This window comes from Eriocheir sinensis, chromosome 28 (assembly GCF_024679095.1).
Source record: "Eriocheir sinensis breed Jianghai 21 chromosome 28, ASM2467909v1, whole genome shotgun sequence".
NCBI lineage: Eukaryota > Metazoa > Arthropoda > Malacostraca > Decapoda > Varunidae > Eriocheir > Eriocheir sinensis.
The window spans coordinates 13830736-13846516 of record NC_066536.1 but is presented as its reverse complement, the minus strand read 5'-3'; the positions used below and the strand labels follow the sequence as shown (position 1 = coordinate 13846516).

The following is a 15781-nucleotide window of genomic DNA, read 5'->3' as shown; positions in this document are numbered from 1 at the left end:
TTGCTTAAAGTCAGTGAAACCATCAGCATGCAGTTCTTGATGCTGAGTTGCCATTAATTATCAAGGAAGTGTCCATCCATTGTTCAAGAAATCTAAGAAAGTTTAGGTGAGGTGTACAAGATCTGGTGAATGTTGGACACAAGCATCAAGCAGACATTGGTACTTGATGCATAGACTGAGGGTGAGGGTCAAGCATGATATTTGGCAACTGGTACCTTGTCTTTCAAGCCTTTAAGAACTTTAAAATTTTGCGCTGAGTGCCACAGTTGAATTCTGCATCCATGCATAAGGAGTGGAGGCTAAAGTAAGTAACTTTATGAAGAGAGTTAGCATGGTGGAAAGTGCAGATGAAGCAAGCATCATAAAATATGAGCAATTTTAAGGCTGGTGTTTCTGCAAGCGGGACTGAATTCTGCATTCCCTTTTTCCATCAGATGAATGCACATGCGCATAACCCAGAGCATAGCATATCCTATCTTTGAGCTACAACCAGGGGCATGAAAGCAGATTATCTATTAAATTTTCTTTCAGAATATTATAGCTGAAGTATTGGGCTGCCCCCTTGCAGTGAAAAGATTATAACACTTCTGTACTACCACCTTGTGTTTAGCCATTGCTTTTGCAGAGATCACTATTAATATGGCATTAAAAAAAATGGTACTTTTTTATTTATTTATTTATTTATTTATTTTTTTTTTTTTTTTAGCCATTGTTAGAACCACATTTATTTACTGTCAAGGAGCAAGGGGGCAGGCTAATATCCTTAGTACATCTTATTTCAGCTATTGTCAGTATGGTTATTAGATCATAGAACATGCTATATGAAAACCCTATTCAAGGAAAAGACTTACATATTGTGGTTTTATAGCTTGACTTCGTATTATTTACCATAGAAGATAATGGGGTCAGTATTGGGTAATGTTTCAAAGTTTTCAATCATGATACATAGGTGAATATTGCTGACAAGCCTTCGTCAGACTGAATTGAGGCCTATTACATGCATAGTACGTGAATGCCAACTTTGGCTATATGGGCATGTGGCACGCCATCCACAAGTTGACCATGCTCACTGTGTTTCTGTAAGGGGCAATCCTGATTGGTAGAGGCCAAGGGGGCACCCACAGAGCTTGTTGCTATAATAAGTTGATGGATCCTGCTAGAAGTCAGTTGATATGGGAAGGGTGCCTACATGGAGACTTGCTTAGAGGAACAAATCCTAAGGGATGGTGTTGTAGGGTAGGTGAGGCAACGTATTGTATATAACTGTGGCATTAGATTAGAGCCTAGGGTGCCTCTTCTTGCACATCTCTGGATGATGGCATCTTTTGACTTGAGGCAGTGTTCCACAATGCACTGTTCTCCCAATATTTTTTGTCAATTTGCTACTGTTGGGAGGAGCAGATAGCAGCAGGAGTGCCATCTTCGCAGGAAGAATATGTTCAAATTTGATTTGTATGATGTTTTGAAGAATACATATCGTATTTTTCAGTGTTTAAGTTTCACCTTTGCATAAATAAAACACAACCATACTTTGAAGATAGTTTAGAAAATTGGAGCATGTCTTATTTGGAGGTGCATCTTATATACCAAAAAATATGGTAGTATATTTTCAAGGAAAAGGTAGTGGTTACGTAGGGTGTTAATTTGATTTTTAGAAGTGGTGTTATTGGAGGTGGATAATTCATTTTCCGTGAAATGAAGACCCTATCTATTGTGACGTTATAAGAAATTGCTTCTCAAAAAAATGAAGAAAGGAAACATGTATATACCTTATAAAAGGGATCTGTATACCTTGCATCAGCAGGAATAGTTTGGACTTTACCTGCATGGTATGAGTGAGTAAATAAGAACTGTAATTTTATTATTTTGCATAATAAGTATATTTTTGTGATTGTCCATTATAATTTTGAGTAAAATTGTCACTTTGTAGTTTTGACTATAATTTTTTTTCTTTTCTTGGTTAACTGCATTTATATTTAGTTTGCATGACTTCTTAGTTTTATGCTAATCATTATTTTTTTCCCAATTTGTCATTTTTGATTAAGTTGTTCCTTAGTTTTATTATTTTAACCAAACCAAGGGTCATTTATGTGTGTGAGGTTATAGATTGATGTAACATGTCAGAGATGTTTTACAGAGGAAGAAGTCTAACAATACCCCAGGAATGGATGAGTTGTCAGACAGTTACAAGGAAGGGGAGGAGGAGGAGACTGAAGAGGGATATGACCTGGTAAGGGTATGGCTTAAGTAGCACTCATCATCATCATACTCCTCACAGTATTATCTTAACAAAGCCATTTTAATATCCAACCATAGGAATGACATTGAACTAAGGGAGCAATGTTAAGTGAGAATAGTATTTGAAAGCACATTATTGGGACTGTAAATAAGGAAGCATGAGGTAAATGAGCTTGCTGCTGTTTATGAAAGAGAAATGTACCTTGCAGCACTACCTACCTATTTCCAAACAGACCATCCAGTGCATGATGGATGTATTGTGCACCAAAGGCTTGGCACACATAACATGACCAAGGGACTGCTATGGGTAATGGGCATTGGTCAGCCAGCAAGCATGGTGACAACTGACAAATGACATCTCTTATTATGCGGAGAGGCAAAGGGGTATGTGGGCAGAACATCAGGTCTTTCTACTCAAACATTTTATCTGTACTTGTGATATCATGAGGTACTAGGTTATAAGAATATTTAGAAGTTCAATTTTGACACTCCTATACCTCCCACTCAAACCATCTACTTGTTAGTATGTCAGTCACAAAAGACTATCTTAAACGTCTTGTAGTTTTCCCCTCTTGCCTTCACTTCATCCCCATCTCCCCTTCTTTCTCAGGAACTTTTATTATATGCACATGATTAATGCAACTTATTAGTAGGTATGTAATTTCAGATATGACTTTATTTGTTGGGTGAGCAAAATACATAAAACAAGTAGTTGTCTGGGGAATTGTATCTGACATGTTTCATCTCTGTCTAAACTTTTATGTTTCCTTTTTTCCTGCTTCTTCCTTTGTGGTGAATATGTTTATTTTGTGGTGTGTTGGTTGTTTCTGTGGCTCCTACGTGTGTGTGAGGGACATGAGTGAGAATGGTATATGCTTGTAATGAATAGAATTTTCAGTTTTAAATTTGGTGACAGTTGGAAACAAGTAATATGGAAACTAAATTAGGCATGAATATTCCATAAGCTAATGTGCATTCTGTCAGGCAGTTATGTGTGTGTGTGTGTGTGTGTATCACTTAGATTATGTATGTAAAAATGTGAAAGTAAAAGGAAATGCATAAGATTTAGTGATTAGTATTTTTGGTCAAATTTCCTAAAATTGTTTCTGGCAAGTATCTGAAACCTATCCATATATTCGTATTAGCATGAAGGTGTTACATACAGTGATGGAAGTCACACAGTTATTACACTATATATATTAAATTGAGTAGAAGTAAGAGTGAGGAGAATGCATTCTTCAGATCACCTAGTGAAACGAGCCATGCATATATATATATATATATATATATATATATATATATATATATATATATATATATATATATATATATATATATATATATATATGTTCATGGGATTTTTATATTTCTTAAAGTGAGTGAAGGAAATAGGTAAAGTTTGAAAGGAGTAAGATAATAACAACGATGTATCTGTCCATTGAAGAGTGAGTTAACGAAAATGGAACAGCAATATTCCAGACAAGGCTATATGGTCCTGTCCACTGAAGAAATAACACAAGAATCATATGAGGTGTCTGGAGGTAAAGGGGCGACATCACCAAAACCTAGTTTTGAGTCAATTGCATTCAGAGTTTAGTTATGTGTACTGCACTTTCCTCTTGACTTACCAAGTTATTGTTTGTATTCATTTTAATTGTATGGCCTAGCTGTATATATATATATATATATATTTTTTAATAATAAATGAATAGTATTGCTAAATTTTTATACCCAAATTTGGAAATTGGTTATGATAATTGGAATATCCATAATGTATGTGGACTTTCAAAATCTATGTTGTTCACCTAAACTACAGTATGAACCATTTAATTTTAAACCAAAATGCTGATTTTTTATGTAGTTTTAAAACAATAATAATGCGAGGAGTCCTGAGGACTCCTCGCTGGCAATGTCGCCTCTTTACCTCCGACAACCACTTCATGACAATAAGGAATTCTTGTTTGCACTTATTGCTAGTACACCCTCGATTTTCCTGTTATAAGGGTCAGTATACCTTGCACTGTATTTGGAAATCATAGAAAATGCGTTTGCCTATCGCATGGTACACTTAACTAAAAATGCCAGATTTGGCGATGTCGCCCCTTTACCTCCGGACGCCTCATATATGAGATTTCATGAAGGTTTAGTAAAAATTGTTGTGTGATAGTTGCGGAGAGATGGGCACACCTTCTATACATTGACACACTATGTAGGATACATTATATTGATTGTGCATAAATGCCGCTCAATATAAACACTTGAGAGCAATCAGATGGAATGATTGATTATATATCAATATTTTAGCTTTAGTATTGCAAAAACTCTGAAGTATATAATATTATTCTGTTAATTAGTGTGTAGTATTAAATTTATCTCATTATTTTTTATCTTCGTGTTAGTAACTTGTCAAGATGCAAGCCAATTAATTTGACATTTAATATGAGTCAATTTATATTATGTAAGAAAAGAAAGTTATATGTGGAAATGCTAAGCCCATGTGGAAATATTTGAATATTGATCTAGATCATTTTAACATAGTACTTTATAACATTTTTTTCCACTGACTCGTCCAGGTTCAATTCAGAATAGTAAGGATCCATCCAAATTGTGTTATATTACTAAGATGAAAAAGACTCTAAACAAGTATCTAGTGAGCATGCATTATAAATCACATCAATTAAGGAATGTGTATATTTAGAATTCTTGCTGAACTCTCACCTGTCATGTACAGAGTCCATTACTATGTCCTCTTCAACAAGGCTGCTTCTAAGACCCATTGACTGTACAGTTGCTGCTAATCTCAGGTGTAAATGTTTGATGCTCTGTAATTTTTGCTAAAGTTGACTATACTTTTCTTGCTTATGTGCAGCTGACTAACTGATCATCTTATTTGGAGCCAATCAAGCCTTTTTAAGTTACCAGACTGATCATCCAGTGTGCCATAACTTACTTAATCTGCCAATCACACTTTTCTCTTTTCCAGTCGGCAGAAGAGGTACCTCACTTACTGCATGTCTTGACCTTGCCCATGCTCCTCCCGGCTGGCACTTCTGTTTAGACTCAAGACAAATCTTACTCCCCTTCACCTTGGGTCACCTCATGTCAAGTTCTCGTGCAGCAACTTGCATGTGGTCTCCCTTGGTAGCCTGACATTTTGTCCAGGGCCTTCCTTTGATGATCGCTCTCCACCTTGCCACAAGGAGTCTTAAGAATTCCAAAAAATCAAAATTAAATAGTTTTTGTGACCAGTAAACATCAGCAGAATTGAATTTTACATCAGGATGGGCCCTGTGTCACACCTGTTTTTTTTTTAATGGAGTGAAACTTGCTTGTACATAACTAACAGTATTATATTTTTTTCTTTTATGCTTGGTACTACTTACATGTTAAAAAGTGTGTGTGTGTGTGTGTGAGAGAGAGAGAGAGAGAGAGAGAGAGAGAGAGAGAGAGAGAGAGAGAGAGAGAGAGAGAGCATTCTGTATTGTGCTTAGTGCTGTTGTTTGTCACTTTGGCTTTGCTTTGAGTAGGTTATTTGTGCATCTTAAGATGAGGGATTCTGGAGGGCACCAGAAGGGTGTGTCTCCCTCCTCCTTCTAACAAGCATTGATTAAGGACTGTTGGCATGGAAAAACTGGGTCTGCTGTGCTTCTTTCCAATTCTTTACTCAATCGTATAACATAATTCATTGCATTAATTTTGTAACCCTCACATTTGGCTCCTTGCTGTAATTTAGATTAATGACTTTCATTTGGTGTTGATACAAAGTTCATAGGTTGAAGTATTTTTGTATAGGATTGTGATTGTGGGTTTGCGTTAGAGTAGCATGATGCTGTGATAAAAGATGAAGGACTTCAGTCGCAATGTTGGCCAGCATGACTTATGTGGTGATTCCTCAGATGCACTAGCTTTGTTTAATCTTCACTAGGTTCTTAGCTTTGCTGGCCATAGTGGAGGGTTCACAGAACTTCCCCAACTCTTACAACCACTGTTGCTGTCGCTACTACTATTACTACTACTACTGATAAACAACTGCCTATACTATACTACTATTTCTAATATTTCTACTACTACTACTACTACTACTACTACTTCTGGTGCTTCTGCTGCTGCTGCTGCTGCAACTGCTTCTTCAGTAAATATTAGCAGTGCATTAGGTGCCCTATATATGGCAGCTTGTGCAGAAGAAAGTTTGTCATGAAGAGGAACTGTCATGATCAACAGTTTTCTTCATACTATTTCTTGTCACTCTGCTATTGTGGCATTTTGGAATCAGACCTACAAACTAGTTTTTGCAAGAGTAGTCAGTCATTCTTACTAATTAAGTACTTTTGATTTTATTCATGGCAGCGGAATAATATTGTAATTTCTAGCACGATTACATTCATACAAATCACATTTTGCATGCTCTATTAATATACTAACCACAGCTTTCTTTCTCACCTGCTTCAATATCTTTGGTTAATAACACTGATGTAAGGAGAAATTTGTGTTGTGGGCACTCAGAATTTTAAAAAACTTTGTGTTATCAGCATTATACTGTAGTTGGCATCCCCCTGATATGCTTGCATGACGCTCCTGTCATTCATTCAGGCTTACAGGTTAAGAATCAAAGTAATGGGAAAGAAAAATTTCCCAGCACCCACAGTTCTCTTGTAGTGAACCAGCACAATTTTTCCTTATTCACTAAGTTATGAGCTTACAGTTTCATAAATTGTCTGATGAGTTGTTAACATGTTTTCTATGGAGACCTTGTGATCTCTACAGAATATAACATATATGATTTACAGATCAATATTATGATACAGTAATCCCATAAATAATCAAAGGATGAATATAGCAGTTTTATTTATTTATAGACTAAAATCTAAAAATAACTTATCTCAGCTGACTCAATGACTGCACTTAAACTTAATATAATCAAATAATTGTTTTCACTTCCTAGTGTCCTAATATTTATCATCATTTTTGTGTGTTTCAGTCCAAGTTTTTGTCACCAGTGTTTATTGTCTTGGTTAGATTTAGGCAGTATAGTCAGTGATTGATTAAAAATGATATATAAAATCTAGTAATTTTTATCATTTGAATATATATATATATATATATATATATATATATATATATATATATATATATATATATATATATATATATATATATATATATATATATATATATATATATTTTGTGTAATATATTAAGGACTTGAAGATATATTAAATATCTGATATGAAAAGGTTGATTGCTTTCATTTATATACACTTTTCCATTGCAGAGCACCACCTGCAAACTTGAACTTGCTCTTGATGAAGATTCCATCTTCTACACATTGGGCAGTGCTGGTCTCATTTCCTTCTCAGACTTTATTTTCTTGCTCACTGTACTTTCAAGTGAGTCAATTTCATGAAATTCAGAATATCTTTTGAAAATATCAGAGAGAAATTCTGCTGGGTGACAGCCAGACAAAAAGTTTGTCGTCTTTGTCAAGGGGATATTTCTTTGATAGTAGGAAAATGAAATATTGAAAATCTATCAATAAAGCAGGTGTCATTCCTGCAATTACATGAAATGCCTTCAGAAAACATCACATCTTCATTTCAGCCTCTCGCCGCCATTTTGAAATAGCTTTCCGAATGTTCGACCTGAATGGTGATGGTGATGTGGACTATGAGGAGTTTGACAAGGTGGCCACCCTGATACGTAACCAGACCAGCATCGGGGCACGCCATAGGGACCACGCCAACACCGGCAATACTTTCAAAGTAAAGTCAGAAATATTTTCATTTTTTATAAGGAGATACGATAAATATAGAAATGTAATTTTAGACATATAAGAGGGTGTGGCACAGTTTTTGTTCAAGGGCTACTGATGTCAGTCAAGGAAACTTATTGTTAGTTGAGCTACCAGATTTGTTATGTTTGCAAACTTTCTGCCTAGGGAATCATAGACTTGTTCTTGTTTTGGGAGATTCTTAGCATTTCCACAGTTGTACAGGAAATCATAGGCTGACAAAATACCTAATATCTAGTCTGTACTTCAAGGATTTTAACCCTTAAAACGCCGGTTTGTTTTGCCGCGCCTGTCCTCACACGTGGGCATATTCAGGCAAAAACATACCTCACTTCAACCTTTCATACCTTCACTCCTACTTACTCACACGACTGAATGAAGTATCATTGTAAAGTACATTCCCTTGCCTGTCCTTTGACGTTAAGTTGAAGACTACATGACCTTTAGTAGAGCGAGTACGGAATATTGAAGCAGGGTCACTGAAAGCACATCATTATAGACAGTTTTCCACCGCTAGTGGACTTCTCTTCTATGATTTAGTAATAAAAAGCATAACTTTTATACAGTTTATGTGAAACACACCCAAAAAACCTAACTTGCAGGCGTTCCTGATGCCCTTGATGGGTGTTGAGGTCATAGGGCCCCCATCATGTGGATGAAATTTCCTGGAAGGTGAGGAGAGGTGGGATGTCTAGCAGACATCTCAAAGCTAACACAAGGCATACACTGACCAATAATTGGTCAAGGGAGCATGGTTGGGTAATGTCTGAAAGAAAATGACATGCTAACCCTACTTCAGCATAAACAAATTCAATTTGACCGCGCGCTAATTCAAAAAATGCCTTGTCGACTTGTCGACACCCGCGGTTTGAGCCCAGGCACCAGCTGTCGACTATTGTTGACACCTGCGCTTCAAGGGTTAAAGCTTAGATAAGGTAGGCTCTCCAGTCTTCTTATAACACAGGTCACTAAGCTGTATACAAAGCATGATGGAAAATTGTAGGAACACCAGAATCAAGCCAAAACCCATTTAGGTCAAGCTAGACTCACTTTTCAACTGTTTATCAGTAGAGGATTAGACTGCATTAACCAGCAATATTAATCAAACATCATAGTGATCATACCATCATCTCATTGCTTTTCACTAATATTTTTGAGGATAGTTGGTAAAATCTGCCTTGATAATCTAATAGAATGTGTAAGGACACCACGTTATGGTCACTAGGAATCTAAAAGGGACTGACTATTTATATTTCCAGGGAGTAAACTCGGCTCTCAGCACATACTTCTTTGGTCACACCCTGAAGGAGAAGCTCACCATTGAAAAGTTCTTGGACTTCCAGAAGCAGCTGCAGCAAGAGATTCTCAGTCTAGAGGTGAGAAAGATTTACAGAACTTTTTAATTTTCAGTACTATTTTTCTCCATAGTTAATGAAAGTTACTAACATGGAGGTGATGAAGATTAATTTCAAGAACTGATTTAAGATTTTATCTCTTAATTTTGAATAAAAAATTATGAGTAGCTCACAATGTTACTGTGGTGATGGGCTTGTTAGTCACATTTTTATATGGCCTATTCCTGTGCAGTGACTCAAGGGCATCCAAGAGACCACCCAATACAACGACAATACTTGATGAAAACAGCACTCTGAAAAAACATATAGTGTGATCAGTATGTGATAAATTAGAAGTTGCAAATTAAATGAAAAATGGCATATGTTGTTTTCCTTGTGCATCTGAACTTTTAGGATTATAAATATTTCATCATAACCTTCTGAATCAGCATTGCAATCATAACACCTGAAAGTAGTTTTGTGTATTTAAAATAAGTAAACAAAGAAACCATATTATCATATTAATGTTCGATATTACTCATTATAAATGTAAATGTTTGTGATGGTTTGGGGTGCCATCTATTTGTCTGAAAAGAATCGCTTAAGCTGAATGGGTGAGGGTCTTTTGCTGTTTGCATTAATAAAGGAATTTTATTGTTATAATATTTTTATTTTCTTATTTTACATCTACTATTGCTTTTGTTCTTTCCATTTTCAGTTTCGTCGAAAGGGCCCCAATGAAGAAGGATTGATTAGTGAGGCTGAGTTTGCTGAGCTGTTGCTAGCATATGGAGGCTACACTACCAACAAGAAAGCCAAGATGCTGAAGAGAGTGAAAAGGGCTTTCAAGGTAGGCAGTAATTCATGTTTTGCCATGTTGGATGCTTCACATCTTGGAGGAATCATTCCCATACAGACAACACTCAAGTTTCTGGGCTAATGGGGAGGAAACTTGCCAGAGATGTTCAAAATCATGATTTTTCTGACATATGTATATGTAACAAGGAAATATAATCATCATCAGCAGCAGCCTGTCATTCCACTACTGGACACAGGCTCCTGACAAACGTTTCCATTAATATCCGTTTTGTGCCTCATGTTTTTAGTTTTGATTCAGAAGTTCCATTAACTTCTTAACTTTATCACACTATCTGGTGAATGGCCTTCCCTTTGGTCTTTTTATATCAAGTGTTTCCAAGTGTGTCACTTTTTGTCATCTGTTGCCCTCTCTCTTACATGTGTCATGCTCATTGCCATTCTTGATTTCCACTGCCTTTTTTTTTTATTTAATCTTTCTTTACCCATTTGAAGTTTTTTACAATCCATTATAGTGATTCTTAGCATTGATCTCTCCATTTTTCTTAGGTCACATTTCAATTTCTTCTCTAAAGACTTGGTTATTGACCATCTCTCTGATCCATATGTCAAATAATAAGTTCAATAGAGATGCATTCCTAGACTCAATCACACAACATTTTCATAAATAATTATCTTGTTTGTTCTTTTTTTCATTTAATGTCCCTATTTTCCCCTGGACACCACTTCTCCCAGTCTGCCCACAGTATTACATAAGTGCTCTTTATTAATGATGACATGCTGCTTATCACTTTACATTAATTCATTGTCTGAACATTATGTATGTCTACTGTGGGTCGTTGTGTTGTTCTGTTAATTTTATTATTTTTGTCAGGTTTGCCGTTTTAAGACCCATTGATAATAATAGATTTTAGGCAGAGTACAACAAGCTTCCCCATATGAGTCCTTTAGTTCAAGGACTAATGCTATAGCATTTTATCCTATAATTGCTTTTCCTGTAATATTGGTAACGTCTGTTGCATTATCCTTTTACAAATTTTACTGGTGCAGAGATCTAGAATTGTACACAGAACATACAGTTGCTCTTTTGTTTTTTCCATCATTACAGGGTGAGGCATCTCTGGGCATCAGTCGTGATGATTATCTCAATTTCTTTCACTTTCTGAACAATATCAATGATGTTGACACCGCTCTGACTTTCTATCACATTGCTGGAGCTTCTATTGATCCTGGTAAGTCTGAATGGTTCAGGAGTTTTTCTTGTCTAATATTTGAATTCAATCATAATATTTGTTGGTCTGATAAAATATCTGATTGGGAAACAGTGGGATTATTTGTTTGAGTGTACATATTATTATATTATGTGTGTATAGGCAGCATAAATTATCATGTAAATCAGTTGATCATGTAAAAATGTAAATTATTCTTTATGTTGCAGCTACTTTGAAGCATGTTGCCAAGACTGTTGCCCATGTGGAGCTCTCAGATCATGTGGTGAATGTTGTGTTCACACTCTTCGATGACAACAGTGAGCAAGGAAGATGTGTTTTTGTTTGAATTCCTTATGTTTATTGTTAATTCCTTTTTCCATTGTCCTGCCACTATTCCTTACCAGCAAGGTTTCCTGTCTATAAGCTCCAGGTCCTTCATGAGTTTGAATACCATGATTGTCACCCATCCTTCCAGTTTGTGCAGTATCGCATTGTACTACAGCTCTTTATGTTGATACTCTACACTAATGAATCACTAATGACAAATATTCTAAATGATAGTTGATCCACACTAGTATTGAATTCAATCAAAATGTTTAGAAATTAATGGTAAATTTGCTGCAATCATCCATTGATTTGTAAAATTACATTGGGAATCAGACAATTTACAAATTGCCTCACAATGTCACTTTACAAATTCACAAATTGTCTCCATCCTAATATACGGGTACACATAGTAAGCTCACATACTGAACTAAGTATTAAGTTCACCATGCATACCATTGCAGTTTCAGATGTGTGTAGGTACACTAGATGCATGTTTTCATTATATACATTTCATCAAATAAGACTTATAGTAAACTTAGGCACTAATGCACTGGCATATGTTTTTTGCTTGTCTCACAGATGATGGCCAACTGAGCAACAGGGAATTTGTGGCAGTGATGAAGAACCGGTTGCAGAGAGGTCTTGAAAAACCCAAGGACACAGGGTTTGTCAAGCTCATTGCCTCAATGTTCAAATGTGCTAAGGAGACTAAGCCTGTTCTTCTGGACATATGAGGAAAGGTGCATGTGCAGGATGCGGAGCTAAAGGAGGCCGAGTGGAAGAAACACTGTGAGGGCTGCAATTGTCGCAAAGGAAAACACCAGCACGACGAAGACACAGAAGAAGAGAATGGAGAGGAGCATGAAAAATGAACAAACTTCTGTAAGTTGGGTTGCTGTTTGCAGTGGAAGAATGATTGGGTCAAGAGAAATTCAAGGATTTGCTAGTGGGTAGTAACAGGAATTTAATTAATGAGCAGAGGCAAGAGGATACTTTACGATCATTCAGATAAAACGTGAATTTTCTATATGATAAAATGAAAAGCATTTAAATGACAGAAAGATAATTGAGGTCATGTCATTCATTTAAAAGTTTACCAAATTCATATTTAATAGAGAGAAAGAGTTTCTGAATAGACCATATTCCATATACAGGTAGCACCACCTTCAGCCACACAAGAGAACTTTCAGGTTGGATCAGTGCATTTGATGCAAATTTGCCTTGTTTTTGTTAATACCAGTTAATTACAGTTTCATGTTGGCAGGAAATCTAGCAAAGGGGCACCAATTTATATATATTGTGAGAGGCAGAGTTATGATCCAGTGGTGGCTAAGAATAAAATAGCACTTACTGGAAAGCAGCACATACAGCCCTCTAATGGTGGTTGAGTGGATTGATATGGAATAAGGTCTATTATTAACTTTTCTGACGGCAAATTTGGAAGATATGAACTTCAGAGCAAAAGCAAACCAAGTTACCTTGCATCAGAGCACTTTAACTTATCAGAACAAGACTAAACTCTACCATTAATGATAACATTTCATGACTGAAGTAGGACAAAAATAGTTGAAGTAATACCAATAAAATTTCCTAAGCACATTTTTACAATACATGACTTCAATGCATATAACTTTTTTTAAATGATCATGCTTTAAAATAATTATAGAAAAAACCTCAGAAGCAGAAAAGAGCTGCAGAAGGAAATCTCCATATTCTGCCTTGGGTACCGCCACTGTGTTGCCTCACAGGCATTGCCAGCCAGATACCATTCTCTTACACACACATATTGTTTTACCATATTCACCTATTCACTCAGTTTTAAGGCCCTAACATAATGCCTTCTGCTCCCAATATATTACAACTTAACAAAATTATATTCCTGCCATCAAAGGAGATAGTTGCTCTTGGGATAGTGTATCAGGCAATCAATGAATTCTTCAGTTTTTTCCTGTCACTTAATTTTTCAGTTTTCTCCTGGCATTTACATTGATATTTGTAATTAGCTCTTTTTTCCTTTGTAGCATTGCATGATAGACTGCATTCATTATAAACAGAACTATATTTCACATCCTGTAATTATTGTTTTGAATATATGTATGGTGATTTACTGGCAAAGCAATAAATTAATATTATATTCTAAGAAAGGGATAGTGTGGCAGTCACATACGAGTGTCCTGTGAGGAAAAAGAAAACTTGTTCATTAAAGGTGCTTGAAAGTGGACGGAGCCCCCAGAGAAATGATATGTTGCATACCCAGCACATGCATACTGATTCCTTATCTTCACTAACAGGCAAAAACTATCATGTATGTAAATACTTCATTTGATTAGAGTGCTAAAAGGCATTTAGAGGTAAACTTCTAAGTATCATTCAAAGGGTTCCTTGTATCTAAGCAATGAGAAATGATAGGAGGCTTTACATCACAAATTTTTACTCTAATTTATCTAGAGCATGGTAGCTGATAAGGAATAAAAGAAAACATAGAGTTGTCATCGCTCAAATAGATGTGATGTGTCTGGTAGTAGAAGTAAGATTGCCTTTCAAGCACCGCAGCGGTTTGCACGCCCTTCTTAAATGCATCTAAATTTTCTTCCTCTCTCCCATGGTTTCCCTGACCAAAACTCACTGCAGGTTGGGGAGTTGAGGCTTCTAATGGGCAGAGATGCTTGCTTATCATGAAGATTGCATTTTATTAGAGCTCACTCATAATGCTGTCTCAGATCAGTGTAATCTAGCTTCATTGAGGTATTGTTATTTATATTCTAGCAAGCATTTTCATGTAATAAGTCTGTTGCATTTTTCTATTGAATGAATTTTAATATGCAGTTTCATATTAACAATTTTAGCATTAGCTATAAAAACTGAGTGATAGTAACTTTACAAGAATAATTCCTATTCAGAACAATTTGATAACCATTGTTGATTGATGGTCAAGAGTTTGACACATACATGAACATAAATAGTAATAGAGCATTAATGTGTAGAGTAAGAAAATTCAACAGCATAAATAGTAGTACATCTAATTTTGAACCTTTTTTTGTAGAGTTTTGGTGTCAACAATTCAACTTTCATATATCCTGCCTCATACCACACCCAAATCTTGTCACACCTCAACCCATCATTAAATAAAGGTGTCTTATTATAGGAAAAAAAGGTAACAATGAGGCTTGTGTTGATCAGTATACCCAAGCTTTGCCTAGGGAGTCCGTAGCCAGTTTGCTAAGTCTCAGTGTGGCTTGGGTTTGTGCAGAGCAGAGTAGACAAGGTGTTAGTGGTGGTTGGGCAACAGAGTCAAGGAGAGGACGTGTCTGGGATGGCAGACCTTCACGTTAACTCAAATTTCCTTGTGTTTGTGATATAGTAGCCTTGATAGAGCATGGTAGAAATTAGTTGTGATTGAGTAATTTTGGTGCTGAGAAACACACCATTGTTATGTATATATTTATATTAAGATTCTCAAAATTATTTATTGATAGGCTGTTTATTAGTTATTTTTTCTTGATTCACATGATTTGGGAAAATGTTTGTGGCTTTTCCCCATGTTTCTAGTCGATATTTATATCCATTTCTGCTCAGGTTATGGCCTAAGGAATGTTACTTGAGTACCCATTGCAAGGCATCAAGCGTGGTAACACAGATCGATCTTCGAATTTGTGGTGACTTGAAGGAATGTCAACGGTGCCCTGTTTAATAAATCTAACATTGACGTATACCACTTGATTACCCTTACTGGAAATTATTATAAGTTAACTGCAGTGCTCATCATTGTATATTCTATTTTTGACCTCTGAGTCATATATATATATATATATATATATATATATATATATATATATATATATATATATATATATATATATATATATACTGTCTGAAGCCGCAGGAATTTAAAAAAAATTTGGCCACGCCTTGGCCGTGGAGTCAAGAGACAAGAGTCCTCGGGCCGGTGCCCCCCCCTCGGTGATATATCGCCTTGCCCTTGCACAGTGAGGCACAGAGGCGAATGTCAGGCAGTACCTATGTTCAACAGGTGTGATGACTGCAGTCCCCTCGGTATTCACCCCAGC

At 36.0% G+C, this 15781-nt stretch overlaps 1 protein-coding gene across 5 annotated transcripts in view; it reads left to right on the top strand.

Moving 5' to 3' along the window:
- LOC127004593 (calcium uptake protein 1 homolog, mitochondrial-like) overlaps positions 1 to 15420 on the top strand; it is a 29254-nt gene extending 13834 nt beyond the window's left edge. For 2 of the 5 annotated variants that reach the window (XM_050872480.1, XM_050872481.1), the window contains exons 7-14: positions 2138 to 2230; positions 7511 to 7625; positions 7837 to 7997; positions 9286 to 9402; positions 10079 to 10210; positions 11285 to 11408; positions 11615 to 11704; positions 12294 to 15420. In XM_050872480.1, coding sequence (XP_050728437.1) covers positions 2138 to 2230; positions 7511 to 7625; positions 7837 to 7997; positions 9286 to 9402; positions 10079 to 10210; positions 11285 to 11408; positions 11615 to 11704; positions 12294 to 12448 — 987 coding nt within the window. In that variant the 3' untranslated portion in view covers positions 12449 to 15420. The remainder of the gene's footprint in view (positions 1 to 2137; positions 2231 to 7510; positions 7626 to 7836; positions 7998 to 9285; positions 9403 to 10078; positions 10211 to 11284; positions 11409 to 11614; positions 11705 to 12293) is intronic. The other 3 variants (XM_050872482.1, XM_050872483.1, XR_007757895.1) reach the window with 2 other exon arrangements.
- Positions 15421 to 15781: the final 361 nt, after the last annotated feature.